This window comes from Tyto alba, unplaced genomic scaffold (assembly GCF_018691265.1).
Source record: "Tyto alba isolate M040663 unplaced genomic scaffold, T.alba_DEE_v4.0 Super-Scaffold_34, whole genome shotgun sequence".
Classification (NCBI taxonomy): domain Eukaryota; kingdom Metazoa; phylum Chordata; class Aves; order Strigiformes; family Tytonidae; genus Tyto; species Tyto alba.
Genome location: NW_024881309.1, coordinates 5,464,210 through 5,488,429, shown reverse-complemented (window position 1 = coordinate 5,488,429; position 24,220 = coordinate 5,464,210). Strand labels below are relative to the sequence as shown.

Here is a 24,220-nt window from a genome sequence, read left to right as displayed (position 1 = left end):
TTAGTAACATTTTTGTTCCTCACTGCTAAGCAGCAGTAGACACCTCAGGGAAAATAAATAAATAAATAAGAAATATATAATCCCCAAGGTGTAATCCCAGAGTATGGAAACTCACTTCACTTAAATACCTCCCTCTGGCATAATTGACTTTTCATGTGCATGTTAATAATGATATTTCAGCAGGTTGTGAGGGCTTGTTCTTCTCCCTCCACCCCCACCCCCTTTGGTAAATTATGTTATTGGGCATGAGGAGGGGGAGGGACACAGTATAAATCTAATTATGTTTTCGTTTATATTTAACAAGTCAGCACAATCTGGTAGTATGTGCGTACGTATTTACTGTGCAGTCCCAATATTTACAGCTGACCTAATCAGTTGTAGGACAGCAGCACTGAGCAACATTTTATTGTCGCGATATCACGTGTGTGCTGGGGACAGCTGCTAAGATGCAAAGCTCTCCAGAGGACACCTCAGAGTCCTTGCCATACTGACATTTGCCTTTGCTGCTGAAGCACAAGACAGGGTTTTGAAGGGGGGGAGACATCATTTATTAAGCCTCTTCAGTTATACAGTGGCTGGAAATTGCTCACAAGCAGAAACAAGGCAAGAAATACTAGTTTGTGCCTCTCTCTTCCCCTACCAGGTTCCTGTTTACACCCTGCAAATTGTGGTATGACACTGTTTGCCAATATATCCTGTCACCCTCTCTAGTGGGTGCCTCGGAAGAGCGTAACAGCTTGCTATTACTGACAGCTCGGTATCAGACCATGATACCCTTTCTTATGCTGAATGTAGTAGATCAGGTTAGGAGGCCCCCAGTGCAAGTCAACTGGACTGACAAACTAGGTACGCTGTAGATAAGAATACTGCAATGCCACCTTGCCTTAGACAGCAGATGACTATGCTCTGCCACCAGTTTGTAAACCCTGCTGGGAAATCACATTCCCCTGGCTAGGAAGAATTTAGGTGGCCTATAAAGGATTCCTCTAGCATGCATTACTGATGAGAGCTAGAGAGAAAGGGTGCGATTTTTCTTGGATCCCCATTTGCCTTTAGGGTGAACTTCTTCTGGAGTACACCAGAGTTTGCTGCCAGTGTCACACTGCAATTAAATATCTGATCAAAGAGCAAATCTTGGTGTTGGCTGTTCATGTTCCTACCTCTAGCTGCTCCTGCTTCCACTCTGCTCTCTCAGAAGGAGCCAAATAAAATGTGCTCATGACTCAGCTGTTCAGTGATGGTATCACTGGGCTTCTGTCTGGAAGGCAGTGAGCACTTCCAGGAGATGCACCAATCCCTCCCTTCTCCTTCCCCTTGTTTCTCCACAGTGGTATCAGGAGTTCACAGCACAGGCTTTGAGCTTGCAAGAAAGTATGAGAGGCTAAAGATTTGAATGCACAGGCATAAATTGTGTTTTCTATGCTGTTCAATTAATCAGGACGAGGAGAAGCCATAAACCATCCATTTCAACCACAACCACCACCAAAGCAGAAGAATTAGTAAAGAGGTGCACCTTGCTGTCCCCACTCTCCACACAAATTCTCTAGAAGTCAGTCCAGCAAATGCCTGCTCAGCGTACACACAGCTTTACATTTCTTACCCATTAACAGAACTCCAAGGTGGAAGAACAGCGAGGGAACTTGACTTTGCAGGCTCTCCATCTGAAACATGTGATTCTTTATAGAATTTCCATTTCTCTGAAACAAAGGCAATGAAACAGGATTGGGTTCCTTTTGTATAGCCTTCAGTTGCATTTAGATGTGTCTGCAAATGGCTACCATGGCACTGGAGGATTCTGGGGGGGCTTCAGAAATGCTAGACAAAGATGCTCGGAGTAACTGGTTATTCATACCAACTGCTCAGATATACAGCACATTGTTATAAAATAGTAATTCCATTTAGTATGCATAAAACAGTCTTAAATACGGTGAGCACTACATACTTAACACCCCATTTAATTCCAAAGGGAGCTCCTTTTCTTTGAGAGGTTCTCATGTTGGAATCCAGAAGCTAAAACGCACTCAGAACTGCTGAGTTTTTTCCCCAAAGCACAGGAAACCTTTGTCACTTCTGCAGGTGGAGACATAGATGAAGGAAGCACACCCTCAGCACATAACCAACACGCACCTGTGAGACCTGTAAGACCTTTGTTCTCTCATTTAGCATGGGGAAGAACAAGATGTATTCTTGACTAGAGAGAATCACAGCTTGCATCTGAAACAGAGGGGCCCCCGGGCTGGTCCTGAAGGGGTGTGTGGGTTTCTGGGGTGGGCCTGTACGGAGGGGGAAGGTGCACAGGGGTGCCAGGGCTGGGCCTGTCCTTAAAAGTGTGGAGGAGGATGATCCTGGTCCTGCAGGGGAGAAGGCATGCTCCAAGTGCCCTATGAGAACATGGCCCTCCAGACAAGAAATAAAAAAGCCAGAGGGTAGGAAGAGCTCATACTCTGCACTTGTGCCATCCTCATACTTGTCATAAGTGACTGACATTTTCAACACTATTCTCTGAGAGTCAAACCAGTTTTAACTTCCTCAATCTCCCATCAGGAAATCAAAATTCAGAAAGGCTAAATGGCCTAAAGTCCCAGATTGAATCTGAGGAAGCAGATCAAGAAAATGAGCTCAAGTTTCCCAAATCCTAAAGTAGCTATTTAACAGCTGGAACATCTTTTCTCTGACACTTGATCTAGTCCTTTCTGGGCCATAATCTGAGGTCATGGGCCATTAAGCCTAGCATTATAACACCAGGCAGTGATTTGAGGATGTACAGCAGCACCCTCTGAGATTTTTTAAGAGCACCAGAGCCTACCTACATCTCCTGCTTTTTGCAGTGATGTAGCTGGTTCAGGATGCACGATGTTACTCCTCCCACTCCCCTGGTCTGTATCTCTGCCACTAATCTGCATTCCTCCCCTTGTCAGCATTTGACAGGAGGTGAAGCAAAGCTCTCCGTGTCACATGTGTCTAAACATGCCCAACACATACAGATGGGAAAGGGAAGGTTGGACCGGAGGAACATTCAGACACACATACCTTCTTACCTCAGACTGACAGATGAACCCTCTCACACACCCTTAACTTCCTTGTGATGTTGTAACTATCGCCAAACCCTACTAACCCAGGTGAAACAGCTAGCAATTCCAAACATAACCCTGGCAGAAAAAGGGACATCTCTCTGAACAAGTGATTTGTCAACCTTTAGCTGTAATTGTGCTACACAGGTGTGCTAAAAGCAGGTGCATTTAGCCTTGGTAACAGGATGCCACTTTCTACAGCTGTGTTCAATGAGGTGGGAGTTGGATGGGTAGAGAGCGAGCACCCTGAGGATGCTAGTGCCACTCAATTCCTCTAGATCAGGCTTAATGGAAGTATCATAAATCAACTCAGAGAGTGAAAATTCAGAACAGCCTGTCTTAAACAGGCTCTAATAAGTATCTGAGTGAAGTCTCTTATGATTTTCTAAACCAAGATACTTGGCCAACTCCACAGAGCTGGGCTCAGGCCCAGTCTTTAATCACAGACTTTTGGGGCTCCTGTGAACAGCCCGTGCAGGGCCTGACTGCCCAGGGCAGCTCTGAGGTGCTGCAGAGATGCAGAACTGGGAGAAACTCTCATTTACCTCCATTGCCTGACCAGGTCCTGAAGGAGGGCACAGGGGCATTGTCTCAAGAAGCCCTATTACCTCTTAATACATACCTGATGATAAAAATAAATAATGTAATAGTAATAGCTTTTGATTAAGCTTGGATAATAAAGGAAAAAACAACCTTTGTTTTCTAATTGACTGCACTCTGGTATGCTATTTACACTCCTGTTGAAATGACAGTAGTAGCTCCTTTGACTAAAGCTTGCAATCTGTGAGGCTCCTATACTAGTTTTTGGATTCATGACAATAAACTTGCTTTTCATCACCTAAATCTCCCTACTTCCATTGCAGGTACTGGAGGCATACTCGTCTACACTAATTGGGGTCTTTTCCATCTAACCTTCCCCTTACCTCCCTCACAGTGGGTTTGGAGGAATCCAGAACATCATGTACCACTTAAACTACATCATATGGAGAGTGGTGGAATGAACCAAAGTGCTTATAATTAAGCTCTGTTTTGCTCTGATACATCCAGAATCCTAGGGGAAACCAATGGCAAGGTCTTATGTCTGGCAAAGCTCCTGATCCACCTCAGGCAACTACTCTGTCTACAGTATAACTGGTGCAGAACTGCAGGCTTGCAAACAACTGCTTTTTATTAATACACATTTATACTGAAATGTCATCTTGTCCTTTTAAAATCTAAGATTGCCTAGGAAACGAGAAGAAAACCAACCAGGTGGAGAGCTCCTACAGTGTCAATGTCTTCCTATTCATTTGCCATTGACTTTTATTAAGATGTCTTTGCAGTTTATGGAAGTCTCTTTTCTGGGAGGTAGCTGCCTTTCAGGGAGCTTAGTTACATCTATGCTGATAAGTGTGTTGGACTGAAAATGGGCTCCAGCTTCTCTTTCTACATGACATTACTCCATGGAGTCCTCCAGGTGTCAGCATGTTTGTGCTTGTTCACTCAGTCTGGCTGAGCACAGCGTGAATGAGTTTTGCCTTTATCTCAGCCATCTGCAGTTCAGAAGCCTGCTTTGTAACGGGGCTTGCCTGCCATCTGCTGCTGAAAGCATCTGCAAGCGTCTGAAATACAAGTAGGCATGCATGCGTACATCCTCACCTGATGAAAGCTCCTTGCCTGATCTTTAAAGCAAAGCACCATCTCCACGGAGGAGAGACGAGCACAGGAGTTTACAGAAGCCTAGAAGAGGTGGACGTTCTGGTCTTAAACGCTTAGGGAAAACGCAGCAAGCTTCAGTTTGGTGTAGTTACACAGAGATCTGAGAGGCTGTTCTCTATTTCAACAGAAAACTAACACTAAACAGAACCCCACATCTTCACAATGGAGTTTGAGCTGAAGAAGGAGTAAGTGCTCTGTTACCATGATGAATCTGTTCTCTCTAGCCAGCTGGGGTTTGCAGTCCTCAGAGCAAACACCATTAAGTGTCGCTACACAACTTGTACAACCTCAAAAACATTTATCTGACTTGCATTTAAAGTTTTATATTCTCAGAATGACAAAGATCTAGACACACTTCCTCAGGGAATCCTGACCAAGCTACAACAGAACACAAAATTCTGGGTTTATCCTGCGGTAGCTTTTGTTTCAATTATACACGTTATAATAATAAGACACATTTGCTTCAGTCTCTGCAGTTAAAGAACAGTATTCTGTGAGAAACGTGTTAATGAGTAGAGTAAAAATCTTGAACAAGGTATATTGTCCTACACTTTTCTAGCCAAGAAGCTCTGACTCCTAAAGAAAAGTATACTTTAAATGCTTTGAATTTGTAATCATAATCTAAAAGTCTAATCTATATAAGTCTTACTGGTATCATCAGAATACTCCCTATTTTATCAGGTAAGTAGAGGTCTGTGTATTCTAACTTACTCTTCTAGAGAAATAGTTGGTTAAAATACAATTAACAGATATTCATTCAGCCACCCTTTTTTTTTTTTTTTAATGAGAAAGAGATTTTTCAAAATTACCTGAGAAAGGTTTTGAGTAGAATCTGCTTTTACATTGACATCTTTTAATCTGCTCTGGATCCTGTATATCACTGTGACAGGCTTTACAATAGAACTGTGCCCTAGAAAACAAAAGTGAATTAGGCAGAACTGAATTGTGTTTAACTGATGAGAGAATAAATGCACTCGTCTGCTCTTAAAAGTTTTTCTGTTCTAGATCTTTTTTCAACAGAGCAGTAGTTGGGAATCTTACCTTTTGACTTCTTCCAGGGAATGAGCAATAAAAAAGCCCATTGTATCCCGATGAAGCTTTATCTGCGCAGATGGATTGATGAGGATAGCGCTGTATTGAGAAACAATCAAAAGAGTAATCACAGTTTGTCTAGCTGATGACATTTTTTGCCTCTGTTGTGAGAATTCAGACTTACATGATCATAACAGTTTCCTCTCACCTCACAATCTTACATTAATCCTCTTTTTTATCGCTTCTGTGACTTATGAGAGACACATGAGACATGAAAAAGTTAACACGCTTTTTCAATGGCAGAAAGGGAATTTACTGTCCATAGAAACCTGAGGGAGCTGTGGAAGAACAGGGACTCAAAGCATGCAAAAATCAGCTTTTGTTAGGATTTTTGCATTTTACTTAACTCTCAGAGTGCCAAGGATTGGGCAGCTATTTTTTTTTTGTAATTAATTTGCTAAATTGTAAACTTCATAAGAAACAGATGCTTCCACTTCTACCACATTATTTTTTGAACATGTTTAATGTAAGAAAATAATTCATAGTTTACTGCAGCTTGGATGGGCCATTCCTCCACGGGGTCACTGAGAAACCTGAATACTCACACTTAAAATACAAGTTCAGTGCAGCTGAAGATACTAAGGATGTGCAGGGTTTGAGGTGTCTATTCTAATGCTGAACATGCCAGGCAAAACAAGGGGAGGAAACCTTATTTTCCTTTAGATGGTTCCCCCTTCTAAATCCAGAATGAGTGTCCTCCCAGCTGGGCTGCTTTAAGCACATCTATGTTGAATCCCCTGCAACATCACCAAATTTACCAGTTTTCCCTATAAAGACCACTCTGGTTGCTTTCAATTCAGTTTTAATGAATATTGGTAGTGTGAACGGCATAGGGAAAGATGACAAGGTTGTTAACATTTTCCTTCCACACAAGAGAAGGCCTGTACTCAGCTCCTCCAGATTCATGGCTCAGAGGGCAAACAAAATATGAATGACTATAATTAATACTGCAGATATTTAGCAACATCCAGAGGTCCCACTTTTAGAAGAGGTATCCCTTCTGTGCCAACTGTTGTGTAAAGAAAGCAAAAATATAGTCTCTATATCTCAAAGAGCATGCAGCTTCTTCTTCCCTCTTGCTTTCTCTTTTCATCATTCTATTTTCAGCCAGATAATGTATGAACTCGGGGAAGAACAGATTGAGTTGTGGCCTGTTTTCCATCAGTGCTGAGCAACTACATCTCCTGACTTCTTTCAGTGCAGAGTTCCTTCAACACTTCTGGAAGAGAGCCCCAATGTATTTCTCACAGCAGTGTTTCCCTACAACCCTCTGTTTTCAGAGTTTCTATTCTACAGTTTCATCAAAACAGCCATTTCCTTTATAAAAGTGGAAAGAGAAATAATTGCACTCAATAGTCTGCATTTTCTGGGCGATTCCTCAAGCTTTTTAAAGATCTATGGCATTTATTTATTCCCCTTTCTGAACTAGTTCCAGCTTCCCCATTAGGATGTCTTGTATTTCATCATTAGAACAGACAGAGTGTTATCTGGCCCAGGATCAGATCAGCTTCAGAGAGCAAAAGCTCTGCTGCCAGCATTGACAAATTATCCCTCTATGACAATGCTTTAATAGCATTTAGAAGCCTCTGTAAACTCATGTGGCTAAAAAAAAAATGAGGAGGCGTTTCGTTTACCAATGAAAACAAATATGCTTGAGTCACCCCAAATCAAAGGAAGAGCTATGCTGCTTGCATGTGGAACAGAAGGTAAGAATGGTGTTTCATCTCCTGTCTGCTGCCTGATTACCTATGAGAAAAAGGAGGCAGAAGAGATTGTTGTGTACGGTAAAATTCACCCCAGCACTTAACCAGAAACCAGAAATGACATCTTGATCCTGTCTCCTAAATACCGTGCATAGGAAGATAAGAGGTGTATAACACCCATGCAGACCCTGGGACATGTTTCTTCCGAGTTCTTTGGAAATTGTTAGTTTGAAATTAGTTGACTTCTTACTAGAAGAGAAGCTTCCTGGACAATTACCTCTCCCCTTGACTGCCAAATTTGAGTTCAATTCCCAAGAGGACAAGGTTCAGTTTTACAAAGCACAACCTGGGGGAAAAAAGCAAGTCACAGTTAGTCACAGTATCTCTGTAATGTGAAAAGACACATCTGGAAGGAAGTAACAGAAAAACAATCACATATGTACCACATACCGACAAACCTCTATAAAAGTCATGCCTGCAAAATCATTGGAGAGCTGAAAAGTCATTACTTTGTAGTCTTTGTGTTCCAGAAGCATTTTGTCCTTCAAATATTTCTCTTTGTCTAAAAGAATCAACCAAAAAGATAATGTATTTATTGAAAGTCAAAGCAAGTAGGATAGGGAATCTAACGCTGGGCCGATACTCTACCCCCACATGGCATTAGATCAAAGGCCCTTAGTTACTGGAAGCAGAATGACATCACCTATATGTTGTCAGGGACAATATCAGTTAAACAACAGAGCAGGGAAAGTCTCAAGCCTTCTAGACACTTCCAATTCATATTATCATCAAAGAAGAGGTGTTATTACTGCACACAAATGAAGTCACAGGGAAATTTCATGACTGCAAAGTATTGGGAGTCCATTATTTGAGGAAAGTTACACCTTACTTTGTCATAGGATTAACCTGCTTCCTTAGTTATTCAAATGAGGACTGGTCTTGTGTTAAGTTTTCCCAGTCATAAAGACAGGTATAGAGGTGTGATTTATTGCTGAACTGTGGTCATCAACTCCAGTATAAGCACTGGTTTTCTTTCCCTGTGGTAGCTGTGTGACTAGGGACGGGTTGTTTATACCTAGGCAGTTAGAGCAGCAGAACATTCTACTGCCTACAGCTCCTTCAGGTTTTAGACTGCCACTCACTGTGTCACAGTCTGTGTTATTCTCTTGGCATATGAATGCCTTCCACATAAAACTTAATAGGCTATGAAAAATGGGTAAGCAGTGTTGCTTTCCAATAAAAATTATTTCATGGATTTTGACATGAGGCTTTTTTCAATTTAAAAAGTTTGCTAAGTTTTCATAGTATGCTTTAAAAACCTCAAAATATTAGATTTACTAGCTTTGCTATGTCTGTGAAATATGTGGACTTGAATGAAACAGTACCTGTCAATGAAAAAAACACACTAACAAGCAGCCAAATTCTACATACAACTTCTGCATTGATAAACTCTGTATTTATTTCACCTGGTATCTATTTACTTTGTCTAAATTCATTCTGTGAATGAAGAGTCCCTGAAGGGAGAAATGGCAGTCAAATTCCTCTGTGCAGGAGATAAATGTGGAGTATCACATACAGCCACTAGATGATAGCAAAAGCACATCCACTGCAGGACTAGCGACCTGAGACATGTTCAGGCAAATTCATGCCTCAAAGTTTTTATTAAATCTTCTGGTATTGCTTTGGAAATACGTGAGCAACTTGTGTACTCCGGAGTTAGTATGTAGTTTATCAATTTTGAGTTATGGCAGGTACTGATGAGGAAAGACAGAGGATAGGACGATACATTTGGGTCACCTTGCCTGCAGAGATGACAGGATTGCTAACTGTCACTGGTGGTGTGTAATTACCCCACAAGACCCAGCCAAAGAAAGACGCCTGCAAGGATGCTGAAGGAACGCATGATATTAACTGGAAAGGGTACACTGGCCTGATTTCCAGCCCATTTTTGGGGGTGTCAAGCAGGAGTGGTTCTGCTGAAATGCTTTAAGCACAGATTCAAATTATGAATGCCAGACAGAATGGAATCAAGCACAGATGCAGAGAAGCTACCAGCATCCATACTGTGCAGTAACCAAAATCTATTTACTGCGTTCTCAGAGGCAGTGGAGCACCAGCATCACGTTGCTGCTTTTGAACCTACAGCAATAGAGAAGGTGTTTCCACGTATCAGCTGAACGCAGCAGCAATGGCTGGATTGCTCCAGGCCATCCTTCGCTTTGGCACCTCCTTGCACGCTACTGTAAAATGCATCCTTAGGTTCTTTTGCTTCAGCGTGCTCCGGAGCACTCTTCACCTCTTGCACTGAATTCAAGTATTAAATTAGAAATAGTCTGGTGGGCTTTCTTGCCTTCTGTGCCAACCTTAGTCCCAGCATGATCGAGATAAGTCTCCAAAGGCCTGGCTGCAGTTTCTACTTGGAAGCAAGGCACCTATTTTCAGAGAAGAACCCCCTGGACTGAATTCACATGACTTAGACAAGTGAAGGACATACCTGAGTATCCTCTTTCACAATGAACAAATCAGTTAGGAGAGTAGACAAACCAGGAGCAAGGCAGCTTTGTGCTATGAAGCCTAGCTTCAGTTCAGCTAAACAGATGATGCTGTCTCCTGCCCTCCAGTCCCAGTTGGGGATGTTGGGCAGGTATACCTGTTCCAGAGTAGGAAAGTGATTACAGAGCAGCAGGGAGACAGGCCAAGCCACAATGTTCTTCTAAAATAATGATTCTTGTCTTTCTTGCCTTCATCACTCTTTTACTTTTTAAAAAATCTGTGCTGGAATATGCTAACAGATAACTAAGTGAACTTCTGAGGTTCTTTGGGTGTTTTTTAATTTTTAGTTTTGTTTTTTTTTTAAAACATGGAATGTGCATTTACTGACATCTTTGACAAAAACAACAAAAAAAACAACAAAAAGTTATACTTCAGTAATGTTAAAAGATATTCTAGATAGGTTAGTAACTGGATGAGTAAGACACTGGATAAAGATACTGTTTTTATAAAAGGCAGAAATTTTTGATTCCATAAAGGCCAGAATTTCAACTGTGACAACCCACATAACAGACAGACAATTGTGATACCTTGTTACGAGACTGAATTATCTGTAAAATTACTCTTGTGTTCGGGTAGTGATTCTTGATAGACAGCACTCTGTACAAAAGATATAATTTCTGATTAACATGCTGGTACTGGCTAGGGTCTCTCATTTCCAAGTCAGACTAGTTTACTTCGGCAGATAGCAATTGGAGAGTAGTGACAAAGCACGGCATATGACCCAGTGCCCAGCTCTGGGACCTCTACACTTGAAGCATATCCAAGTCCACCACCTACAGAGAAAGGTAGTCATCATCAAAAGAATTGAAGATAATGGCACGTGGCTTGGACACAGGGTGAAGAATCGTACCTGTATCCTACAAAAGTCTAGAACTAAGAGAAGCAACAACGATGAATCTTTCTTGCTTCACCAATTGCACCTGTAAATTTCATTCATAAACTATTATTTCCACTTGGGTAGATGCCCTAGAAATAGAAAATAAAGATAATCCTATTTGGAACTTAGACTTGTGGACGGTTTTGAGGGTATGCTAATGATGCCATCAGATTCACACAACCCAGCAGGACTAAGGGAGTCCCCACTTCAAGTCTGCCCAGTACGGAGACGTGTAGAATTACCAGACGTGACAGCAGAGCTGCACCAGACAGCAGTGTGCAACTCTCTCCAGTGTAAAAGAGCCAGACTCCTTGACTGCTAATATTCAGGATATCGAAGAAGGTAATTACATCATATTTAGTAACATTAAGTATGGGGTTGCAAGGCTGCACAGCTGCTACCTGTCTCAGTCCTTCAACACATCTGATAAAATCATAGCAGAAAGCAGTCAGTTGGCTTTCAGAGTTCTCCAGGCAGAAAACAACGTGACAGGACAAATATGTTCCCCTGCCAGCAGCACTATCTGTGTCACTGTTAATATCAGTCAGATAGAGAATGAAAGCCCTGGAGGATCTCATCCTACCTCATGATATTGGAAGTATCTTGGGTATAAGGTTGTGGAGAGTGAACATCAGCTAGAATGAGACAAGCATTCGCAGACTCCATCTGTATCCCAGGAGAGAAAAATTAAACCAGGGTTTAACCCCATATGAAGTACAACAATCTGATAACAAGCTGGTTAGTGGCAAATGTCTTTAGTTAAACACTTGTGCAAGATTAGCATTGTCCTATTTCTTGGAGTTGGCCACATGCCTGAACATTTCAGCAGTGACACAGCTCCACAAAGTCAAACATACAGTCTGTAATGCATATTTCTATTTTCAAAGTACTGGAGCACATGAACTTTTTAAGTTTCTAGTACTAACATCTTCCTAGAAGAGGTTACAAAATAGGAAACTTTGCTATATTTCTCCTCAGCAAAATCTAGCTGAAGCACTTCAAGGGTCAATATTTGGGCAGGTCAGAAGACCTCTGTCTCAGTCATCTAATCGATACTAGAGCTGTGTAATGAAGTCATTAACAACAGAAAGTTTTATTTATGGTGGAGGTTTTGTAGTCTGCTGGGAACTGGGTGGAGATCTACCACTGTATTTCAAATAGGACACTAACAAATAGAAACCACACTCAAGTTAAAGCCAGTGGCAGTTTTTTGTTTGTTGGTAGAGTTGGTTTGTCTTTGTTTTTTGTTTTTTTTTTTTTTTTTCTTTAATCCAGGTCCATTCCTTCTGCTCCTACTGGAATATTTTACTAAGTCTTCAGTATTTCAAAACACAAGGTCTTTTCTTTCCCAGACATCCATGAATGAGACCCAAGTATGATGCACACTCTAAAGATGAGCTAAGGGCTATTCCAATTATTTAAATACAATTCCCAGAAATGCTGCATTCCGTAATATTCCTCTTTTCAAAACCAGATGATCAGAGTCTGGCTTTCCCCTTTATTTTTCCTGTTTCAGTGCTTGAAAAATTCATAGCCTGTAAAGTCTGTTACACCTGACTCTTGCATTCTCAGTTCCCATGAGTGATAGGTTGGTATGCAAAAGGTACCACCAAAATAAGCAGAGCTGCTTGAAGTGTAAATCTCAACATGAATTGAGTAAAGGCAGCTCAAACATCCTTTCATAAGGGACACGATTTTCACAAGGTTGGCTGATCTACAAGAAAGGGCAAATGATGTTCTTACCCCAACTCTCTTCAGATCTTTAGAGTTTAGTGCAGAGCCATAAAAGAAAGTTGTGTAGGCTGAATAGCATTTGAACACAGCTTCCAGCTCCAGACTAGGTAGAGACCTATTCAATAGAAACAACAATGGAACGGGGGGGGGAATCCATCAATCTCCCATAATTACATTCTCTGCAAGTCTCCATTTCTCAGAGAAGCTATTTGCTTTAACTACTTGCTGTTTAAAAAATGCTACAGGGATTTTGGCAGCTCAGTTAAAGTACATAGTTTAGATTTTAATGAAAACAAGCTCTTATAAATCTTAACAGTCATGGAAATGTTTCCTGGATTTTTCCTGTCTTCTGCTATTGTCATTAATTTTTCATGAGTATCATTCCACAGCCATCCATGCAACTCTAATTTTACAGCTCACTGTTACTCCACAAGAGTCAGGAAATGACACTTCCCAGGGCTTGATTCTGCATTCTCTTTTCAAATGAAATTGCTGAACTTCAACTTTCTCTCCAACTCACGTGTTATTTTCCTATTCAATTTATGCAAACTGTATCTCATCCAGGAACTTCCGTAATATTCTCTTCTACGTGAGCTGTACAATACATTATCAGGATATTCCTACATTGATCCCAGTAATGAAGCATGCCCTGTAGGAAAGTATCCAATCTTGATTTAAAGACGGGAGTTGGAAAATCCTCCCATTCTCTGAGCAGTTTATTTCAGTGAATATTAATCACTTCTCACTTTCAACAATGCATGCCTTGCTTCTTTCTTGAGTTTGCTCGACTTTGAACTCCAGTCACCAGCTTTTGTTACTCCTATCTTTTCCAGATTAAAGATTTTTATACTGGTTGTGAAGCTACTTAGGCACTTTGGGCCAAACGTCCTATCCTCCTCCTTTTATGCTAAACAGACTGAACTCTACATCTCTTCCTCTAAAGCACTTTTTCCTGACTTTGAACCATTCCTGTACCTCATTTCCACATGTCCTCAATTCAACAGCTCTCTCAAAATGTCATGGTATTTCAAAAGACATGCCTGTAATATTCTACTCACCTCTTGCCCCACCTCCCACTGCATTCCAAGGTAAAATTGTGTTTGTGCTCCCAGCAATCACCTCCCTCTGAAGCTTCTGATTTCAGAAACATACCTAAGAGCTTCAGCTAGGCACAAGGGGATCTGACAGGACAGTTGAAATGCCTGATATTTTTGGCACAGAGAAGTGGCTTCACTTTCCTCCCTTTGTCATACGCCAGCATGACCAAGTGGAAGTTACAAGTTTTCTTCCCAAGGATTAAAAAATATATAAGAAATTGAAACAGCTGACACTTATTTGATTGCCAGACTTGGCAAGACTTCGAGTCAGGTATATCTGGCAAAGCTAACTTACTATGCAATTTACAAGGAAACACTTTTTTTTTTTTTTAACTGATCACAACAGAAAACATCTTATCGTGAATATTTCAGCATGAAAGGTTCATTGCTACAACTTGGTTTATAACTCCCGTTAGTTAGTTACACGGCATTGCTTTCCTTTACTTTCACATCTCCTACATTTCCCCAAAGAGTTCAGCAAATCAAAGTGAAATATCTCAGCGAAATAAGGATACTTACTCTCCCAGAAAAAGGATTTCTGTGCAAACATTTCCCTTGTGCTGAAGCAAAAAGTCTCGTAGGAATGCAGTGACACTCTCCAGAGTGATATTACCACAGACAACAATATAGCTGCAGGAAGAGATCGAGCAAGATTTATCACTTTGAAAATAGTAGAGTGGTTGTTGCAAAGCTGACATTGTATAAAACTACACACCTGCTTGCAGTATATTATTCCCAGTAATGCAGAAGACAGTTTGTGTCTTTGGTTTGATGGAAATTTCATCCATCATGACTATGTACTTCAGGAATTATTTTGGAAAGGAAGAGGAACTGTAAGTGTTAGAAGCAGTGAATGGTAGACACTCCAAAATCGAAGAGTCATAGAAGGAACTTTGTAAGACCCAGTTAAAGCTGTACTTGCCCAGTCCTGTGAGTGGCCAAAAAATACACCCCAAAAATCCCAACAAAACCAAAGCACACCTACTCCAAAAAAACCACACCACCACCACCAGTGAAATAGGTCTCTTCAATCTCCAAGTTAGGCTGTCACATCAGCTAGCTTCTCTTCCTTTGAAAACAAAGCCCGTGCTGAACAGTGCTGTTGACAAGGCTTGTTCCGGACAGTCTTGAGGTAAGGATCAACCAAGAGTAAGTTTCAGGAGTTCATTTAAGTCACTACAGGAAGCTTTATTTAGCTTCCTATTTCTTCTGAGCTGGTTCCCAGCCTAGTCACAGACCTGATTTTTATTTTCCAAAGACAAACAGCAACCATACTTACTTTTTCCCAGTCACCTCTTCATAGGAGGATTTGTAACTTTTATGGCTTTCAATAATTTCCACAACTTCAGGGATAAAGTTTGCAAATAGTACCTAAGACATCAAGAAAAATCATCTTTCTCAGACCCAATTCTACCTCTCCTAACCATGATAAATTAATTTGCAAGAGTTTAAATTATGTGGAACAACAATGAGAAGTTTACTTCAAACTCCTAAAATCACTAGCAGGAATGTAAAACTATATGATGTAGTGATAATGGATTTATGCCGTTGATACCTTGGATTAATTTTGTCCAGTATTTTGGCTCTTGCCAGTATTTGCAGCTGCAGGAAGAAATATTAGAAGCCCTGCCAGCTCTTAGAAGAGAAAATTACTCTACAGCCATGGCAGTAAATACTTAATGTCAAGACTCTCTTTGCTCATAAATGTCTAATCCCTACTGCAATCCTGCAAAGATCAAATTTTTGGTGACACTGCTGTTCACTGTCTGTCCCCAGCTGCCATTTTCAGAAAAGAAATATAGGTTTCTTACCAAACCACCAACAATGAAGAAAATATTAAAGGCCTGGCCCAACGTTGTTTGAACCACAACGTCCCCATAGCCAACAGTGGACATCGTCATCATTACTAGGTACATGCATTTGAAATAGCTGAGGGACTGGGAATTTGCAGGCTGAACCCAAGGATCTCCATTGTTTTCTACCTGCCCAGGGGTGGGAAAAGAGAAAAGGAGAGAGAAGTTTAAATTGGTTTTGGTTTCAATCCATCTCCAATTCATAATTACTTCATTAAAAAATTAGCACTATTTCTTTATTGCAGAAGCGATTCGTTACCGGGGGAGACACGGGGTTGCTGCATCAATAGAACCACATCTCGTAACATATGCAAGGAAACTACACTGGCTTGAGTTGTGCTTTGTCCTTGTACAACAAGTTTGTCCTCTCCTAAGAGAATGCTGCATTTGTTAGAAAAAAACATATACCCAAAGCTCCCATGACAGCACTGATTGAAGGTGACAAGGAAGGATGCATAGCTGATTATACATACCAGGTGAATAAATCCTGCAGCTGTGAGCCAGGTGCTGGTAAACACAGCAAAGAGCTTGGAGACCTTGATTGAATAACTGGAGATAGAAAGGGAAAATTCTCAGGACATTTAAAATGTAACATAATCTTTGGCAGAGCTGAAATTTCCTACATGACCCAACTCCACACTCAACAAAGCTCTTCTCTAGTGAGTGTAAGTTTACATATGAAGGATTTAGGATTAGAAAATCTTCCCACATCCAGCCCTTTCTATCATAGGCAACAGGTCAAGTAAACTCATTTTTTACATTTATCAATCTGTAAACCTTTAAGATCTCTTACATTTATGATTTTCACTCATTTCCCCACCGCTAAAGTTTCACTGAGCTGATGGTTATAAAACTTCTTGTAATTTCCAGTGAACATTGTTAATAGTAATTTTTTTCCATATGCAACACTAGTATTTTCCTTTATTACCCGAGTCAGCCAAAATACACACATCAGGGAGAATGTTAGGCTTCCAAGTGTACTTGGCGAGGCTTTAACTTACTTGTTCTTCGTGATCCTGAGGAACTGCATATTCGCGGGAGTTCTAACAACCTCAGTGCTCTCAAAAAACGCAAACCTGCAGAAAAGTGAAAAAGTCAGAGGAGAAGAAAAAAAAAAATCTGTCTAGAAATAGAGCATTTCCACATACTCAGATATGTTTAAATATGCATGCTTTTGTGGATCCTACATCAAACCTGGCAAGAGAGGATAACATTGCTCAGCCTCAAAGGAGGCCTTGAATTATGAGAAAAATTAAGAATTGCAGTTCCTTTAAGCTGTAAACTGAAGGCTTAAGTGACATACGAGTCCACTAGACTACAGACCCCAGAGCATGCAAGCCATTCACAAAAATCAGGGTCCCATCTTTGCTTCCTTGCTGGGTAACTCCTCATCCAGTCGGTCAGGTACAATGATTGATGAGATACTAAAAGCCAGGCAGACAGACAAACAGAATGGAGACAGACTTGGGTAAATTACAAGCCCCTCAAAATTAAAGGAGTTTTTGCCAACAAGGCATCATTTTACTCCCAAAGAACAGTTTGCATACTGATGGTCTAAGCTTTTGCGAATCAGAATAAAGTTGAAGGGAGTCTTAATGTAAATACATGCAAAAACATGGATGGAAAGCGGGATCTCCAAGTCTTACTTACCAAGCCAATTCATCTTTAAATAATGGGAGACAAAAACCGGAGGGATCGTGAAGAAATCCACAAGAGAATTCAGCTGAAGCCAGAACCTCAGTTTGTCATCTGCTGCCACAAACTAAAGACGAATAACATCAAAAAGTATCAGTGCTGTGTGATCACGGGTGTCAGAGCAAGAAGGCAGTTCTCTGAGGAGACCCATTTTTGCAGTCTGCTTCCCTCTCTACTGTTTTGGCTTCTGTGGACGCCCCCTTAACACTCCTCTCTCGTTTCAGACAGGCTTGGGCTGGAGCCCCAAGAGCACAAAATGGGTTGGCCCCAAAGGTACAATGGTGCTCTCTTTCTCTCCCTATTTCCCCATCTACCCCTTTCTTCTTTTTTCCAGGGTGTCTTTCTCTGTGCTACTGCAATGTACCAACACATTCATGAATTATAAAAACAAAGGGCAGGTAAGACCACATCCTCATTACATCAATCTATAACAGGAAATATCCTGTTTTCCAATGACTTGGACAAAAATTCTAATGTCTAAAGTTACATTCAAAATATATTTCACAGCAGTGCAACTAATGTCATTTTAGCAACAGATGGCACAGAGCTATACAGTTTGTTCAAGAGAAGCTGAAGAGAGATCTAATTCATTCAGTGGTTTAAAGACATGGAGAAAGACAGACAAGGCTGTGAGCTGGGAAATGTTGCAGAAATCCTGAAAATAACAAGATTCCAAAGGTAGAAAATAAAGTAATTGCGAGAAAAGGTGAAAACCCAGAGTGGCTCTGAGTTAAGCTAAGGCAATCCAATGTTATACTACAAAGCACCTATTATCCACACAGGTAAACTGGTCCTAAATATAGTTAATTGTTAACTCAACTTTCCCATAAAGTGCCCTTACCCGTAATCCAAAGTAAAGGAGGAAGAAAACATTGAGGGCTGTATCTATATAAAGGATGCTGTCTGGAAAGTTGATCTGGAATTCTTCTGCTCTAATTGGGAAATAGACATCACAGCCAGTGGAGGGAAGGGCAAAAAAGGAAACAAAACCAAGCAATACAGTTGCTACAAAATGACACTTGGTTTGGGGTTTTATTATGAAATAATCACTAAACAAAAATTTAAATGCATTCACAATTTGGTGCAATTTCAATCTCTACTTCCTCAGTGAGTTAGGTAGAATAAATGACGACTGTTAATATCAGGTTTTCATTAGCAAGCATGTTAAAACATGGCATTATTCATCTACCATGCAAATAGATTGGAAAGATTGGGTTGCATACATTTAGAAAGTGCTTGCGCAAATCCTTCTGTCGACCCCTTCAGAAACCCAGCTTTGCCCTTCTCCTGTGGACCAGCGTGCCCTGCTGTGGCCAGTTTAGCCAGCAGAAGAGAGAGCTTCTGCAGCTCTTGCGCCCTGACCCCCCTCCCGACACGGCCTCCTAGCTCCCGCGGGAGCAGCGCAAGCGCTGAGCCGTTCCCATCCAAATCTGCCACGCTCGCCTACGACACCGGTTTGAATTTTCCGGGCTGGCCGCACTGACCCGGGCTGGGACCGGCCTGGGGGTGCCCAGGGGGGAGCAGCGCCGACTGATGCAAGCACGATGGGGCAGGAGGGAGCTGGGGGAGCGAGCTTGTCCGCCGGGCACCGCCTGGTCCCAGGACGGCTGGCTGCTGGTCTGGCTGTCTGTCCGTGCCGGCAGGGCCTGCAGGCCCCATCCTCACCCTCGCCGGCGGACACGTCGCCCGGAGCGGGCTGACCGGCGAGGTACCCCCCACCCTCCACCCGTGCGTGCGGGGGGAGATTTTGTAAAGCAGAAGCACAACAAAGGAAACTAGTCCCACAGGTCAGCCGGGTGAACATCTACTCCCACCTCCAGGGGTAATGCCATTCATGGAAAGAACTCTGTGTAAACAGGATTAAATGCCTGTTTACTCCTTAAAAAACCAACTCTTTCCCTTCTGAGGCTACTCCTAGAAGTTTGTCAGATTTATAATGTCTTGGGATTAAACACAATATTGGATTGCTCTTGATGTATAATTCTGCTTCTCAGGTTTACCTCTGCTGATTGAATTCAGTTCGGAGTGCTCCACAGCTTTTATATTTTATTTATTTCATTTTATGATTCCATTTTATTTTTCCAGTGTTGCGCACCAGTCCAAGCAAAGAACTGAAAACAATGCTTCGGCATACTAAATCAATCAAAGGGGTTTACATATTAATGTCTTTTTACCCCTGAGCACATTCTACAAAATCTATGTATTCAGGTGAAGACAGTAGAGTCTACAGTTTGATTTCCTACTCAGTCTCGTTATTTTATTTCCATCAAATTGTTTACTGAAGGCTGAGTTTTATAGAACAGCTCCATTCCCATTTAAGTACCAAAAATAGATGGCAAGACTTCCAAAAGAGCTTTGGGTAGTGGGTGATGAGCTTTATTAAAAGTCTAGCATTCTCTAAACACTGCAATAGCAACCGCTGGGCTTTGAATGCTTTTGGAAACCTCCATACCAAAATGGGCGCCAGACCCTTTTGCAAAAGCTGTAGGATTTGGACATCTGTCCCTCAGTTCTTCTGAAAATCCAGACTTGATGGTATAAGCACAAAAAAACCTACATACAGTGAAACCTCAACAGCTGTAACAGAAAGATAGAAAACACAGGTTTTCCTTTCTGGCTGCACTGCGTACTTCCACGCACTACTCAGGCTGCTGTTATCATGCAGTTATGCCCAAGGCAGCCTCTCCTGGCATCTGTAATCCCTGCAAAGTATTGGCATCTTAAAAGAAGGGGGGGATATGTACCTGACAACCCAGGGAGCTCAAAGGGCCCATCACAGATCAGTGCCCAAAGGCTCCTCTGGATCATATCTGTGGCCACGAAACAACTCTTAGAAAACACATCAGCTTGGCAGTTTGTTTCTACAGTTTGTTTAAACAAGCTTTATGGATAAACATCAGTAATCTACTTACTCAGCAAGATTGACAAAATAAATGATGAGAGAGACAATATTCAGGAGAAACACCAGTATCACCTGAAAACACAGGCATGAACGAGGATGTTATGAGGCTTACACTGGTAGTAACACAGCTTCCACCTAAAACAACCACACATCTACAACCACTTTTTCCGTTTTTCTATGACTTACAGGAGAGGCAGAAGGAACAAAATGCAGTTACCTACACTCTGCAGCAATCCCAAGATAGAGGCTTTAGTTAGGCATATGCACTAAAATCTCAACCAATGTCAGTCAACACCGTCACATTCATTTGCTACTGTTGAGGGCTGGATGCAGCTGACCAGTGACTCCAGTTCCCTGGTTGTCACTGTGAAAGGCCAGGGAATCAAACCCAGCTGACTAGCTGCTCGTTCACTTGCAGCCACCAAAATCCAATACAGGAAAGGATACTCAGGTTTAAAAAAAGGCAGTCAAGGTCCATTGAGACGTGTCACTGGCATATCCTTTTTTGGTGGATAAAGACAGCACTCTCATCGTTTGGGCATGTGTTTAAAATAACAAAAATAGTTTCTGTCAATACTGTTATAATCAGTTCCCATTGAAAGAGTAAGCCACCAAGCAAGCTGTCAGAGCTGAATCACTCAGAAGTGCTTCAGTTGCCCAGAAGATAGAGGCTGTGTAGCCAGACCCAGCAGCCTGCCTACAGCCAGACCTAGGGGGACAGCGGATGCTGAGTTTCAGTCATTTTATGTAACATTTCCTGGTTAGGAACTTTCCAAATCATCTTCCTGGGCTAAACACATTTGTAAAAAATTTGGAAAAAAGCGTGACCTAGATCACATGAACTGCAAAACTTGACATATACTTGTGTTGTCACTTGATGTTCTCATAAGGACAGACATGACTCGCCACCTGCATTAGAAGAGGAAGCCTGTGCTAACCAGTCTACTTACCAGTACACACCCCATGGACGTTTGAGCTGATAGCATCATTTCTACCTGTGTGGAGAAGACTCTTAGCCAGTAGACCGATCTTTTCTTCCTTTTGTGTGACCACCGGACACCTTTGTCCTGACAGAGAAACAAATAGATTGTTAACCTTGGCTTCACCAGGCACTGTTTCCCAGGTGGCTAAAGCCAACACGTCTAGCCGCCGTTAACTCTGAATGGGGACTGAAAGTAAGAGCGTGCTGGAATATATTTTCCTGCAGATAAGTTACTAAAAGCTTCAGAAAGCCTTAATGCCCTGGAATTTGCTGAGGGCATACTGTGCAGACGTATACAGTGACATACAGATGCAGTCTCCTTTCTTCCCTCCTGTTACACCAGTGAACGTTGATTCTCATCACCTTAAAGTGATTGTCTCATAACCTGAGGCTGAAAGGGGGAGAGTGCTCTGTTGCTAATAACACCTCTCTACTAGTCTCCCCCCACCCTCTCCCATCTTATGCCAGGTGTGAATTCATTTTTTTTTAGTTTTGACCATGTAAAACATTTTCCTAGCATATACCCTGGAATATCTCAGTTCCAATGTTCTGTTTTAACATGGCCTGTTACCTCTTTTAATGTATGCCAGTAACAGCCCCAGGTAAGACTTGGATTTACTGTATAGCTTCAGCTAATTCTCATCCGTTTTTGCTATGAGGTTGGATTCTGTCCTTCTTGTCCTTGTCCTGACTATTAATAATGGTAACAAATAACTAACACAGACTATTCAGTGACAGAAAACCTGTAAACACCTACCAGAAAAAAAATAAAAAAAAAGAACAGTGCTGCTTGTAATGTCAGATACTGTGCTGGCCTCTCTTTTTTTACACTCAGTTTCCCAGGCACCAGAATCTGTAAAAATCTAACATTGAAGTACTAAACCCCACCTCTGCTCAGCAGCCAAAAGAACAGCAGAGAATCAGGTTAATTTAACATTCTGGTAACAGAGATGCCTATAGTTTGCCAGCAGCACAGGTGTCCCCTTCATTTTCTGCCCACGCAATCCAGGTAAGCTGACGAGTGTCAAGCCCTCCCTTGGAAGTGATGGAGTGAAACAGCCTTCAAGAATTGTTGGAGGCAACATGAAGTGACATGAGGAAAGAGCTCTTCAGTCCTGCAAATTAGGTTGTAACCAGGTACACAAGTGGCCTGGATATGTCATGTGAACCGTCCTGGTGATGTCCTTGGGAGATGCTAATACCTTCTCAAAAACTCCACAACGCACACAGGGAGGATTGGGGTCAAAAGGTCATAGATCTTTTGGTGGTGGATTGGTATTCAGCACCTAATCCCATCCTTGTCCAGTCTGTTTGGACCATGCAAAAAAGGCTATTCTAAAAAACTGAAAAGCAACTTAAGACAATTTTTCCAATACTTACAGGTTACAGAGTGGGGAGTTATGGTCTTGAGAAATGGCTTGACCATGTCCACGTACTCCTCATTTCTGTTATGAACTCTGCCTTGGTGCTTAAATACCTATGTGTATGAGATACTGTGTTTGCACATACCAGCTTATGTGTTTAAGAATCAGAGTTTGTATGCAAATGTGGATTGTAAAGGTAAGCATTATAGTGCTCTTGTGTGCATCTGTGTTTATCTACACGCATACACAGGTGCTGAGGTTTCTGTATGTATGTGTTTGTGCAGCTAGGAATATCTACATCGATAAAAACTATCCTGTCCCCTCCTCTTAAAAGGGGAAATACAGTAACATCCAAAAGCACTAACCTGTTAATCAACTCAAAGATAAAAGTAAACCAAACCAAACTTACCCTGAACGTGCCACGTCTAGTGCAATGTAACAGAAGATACTTGCTAAGCTAGCACTCCTTTCATACCAAATGTAATTCCTGCATTCTCACATCAACACGCAAAGTATGAGCCGTTTCAAAAAGATTTTGCCCCCACCTTTTTCATCCAGATCCTTGCTACGCTGAATCCATAAGCATACCTAGCCAACCTGAAAGCCAGTATGGTAAACAGTCCCCCCAGGAAAAGAAACAAAGATGGTAGAATAAAAGCCAACTGAAAGGATGGTGCACAGGTGAGGTTAAATTTCCCTGCCATATTAGGAATCACTTTGTTCTGCCTTCTTCCTCCTCAGCTTCCTCAGTTGCTTGGTCCTGACCTTCTAGAATACTCATTGCCCTTGTGACACTGCAGTGACCTCAGTACCAGAGCTGTGCACTGGTCAGACTAACTGGCTGCGTTACTGAGAGGGACTCCCTCGGCAGTGGAAGGATTTGAATGTGGGTTCTAATTTAGAACTATCTCTTTAGTGACATTACCAAGGTATTTCCTCTCTGGAATATCTCAGTTTATAAAGCTGGCTCCATTGTATACAGTCACTTTATAAACAGCAGTTGCTTCATACAGACCTGTGAAGTCTCACCCACAGCACTCAAGGCTCATCAATTCAGACCCCATTTCGTGCTGCCTTTCAAGAGCAGCAACACGAACATATTGCAGTAACTTCCTTGGGAATCTCCACTCAACTTTTGGATTGAGTCTTTCTACTGCTCAAAAATAAACACAAGCAAGATGCCCTGGCACTGAAAGAGTAGATGTGATCCTAAGAGCTGCAACAGCAATATAACAGGATAAGCAAAATAGTTTAATAGACTTTTTAATCAGAAGAATTTAACCAAGCTAAGTCAGAGTTTCTAATGATATGGACATAATCAAGCTGGGATAAATGTGCTCTCATGCCCACAGGTGGCAGCATTTCCTTGGAGTTCGGCTACCTTTGGGTACCATACCAGTATGTAAAACGATTTGCTTCCCAGCATCACTGCAGCCTCGGACAAAACCAAAGCACGGCAAGCCACCTCCCAGAAACTTCTTGGTCAAAGCAACAGTTCATCTCACACCACGCAGGCCTAGCTGTCCCATCCACAGCTGGGGGGTAGCAATGCCATCAGGTGCCACCAGTCACGCAGTATCTTTCCCCTTTCTACGGAGA

General features: G+C 41.8%; 1 protein-coding gene across 1 annotated transcript in view; it reads right to left on the bottom strand.

Annotated features, from left to right (window-relative positions):
• The window catches only part of KCNU1 (potassium calcium-activated channel subfamily U member 1), a 52,132-nt gene extending 28,807 nt beyond the window's left edge, over nt 1-23,325 (bottom strand). The window contains 20 exon segments of the mRNA XM_042801442.1: nt 1,601-1,697; nt 5,579-5,679; nt 5,811-5,900; nt 7,842-7,910; nt 8,015-8,126; nt 10,055-10,214; nt 10,645-10,714; nt 11,578-11,660; nt 12,738-12,843; nt 14,345-14,455; nt 15,105-15,196; nt 15,637-15,807; nt 16,152-16,227; nt 16,680-16,707; nt 16,710-16,754; nt 17,329-17,440; nt 18,215-18,305; nt 20,286-20,347; nt 21,226-21,342; nt 23,161-23,325. Coding sequence (XP_042657376.1) covers nt 1,601-1,697; nt 5,579-5,679; nt 5,811-5,900; nt 7,842-7,910; nt 8,015-8,126; nt 10,055-10,214; nt 10,645-10,714; nt 11,578-11,660; nt 12,738-12,843; nt 14,345-14,455; nt 15,105-15,196; nt 15,637-15,807; nt 16,152-16,227; nt 16,680-16,707; nt 16,710-16,754; nt 17,329-17,440; nt 18,215-18,305; nt 20,286-20,347; nt 21,226-21,342; nt 23,161-23,325 — 1,958 coding nt within the window.
• Between the last annotated feature and the right edge of the window lie 895 nt (nt 23,326-24,220).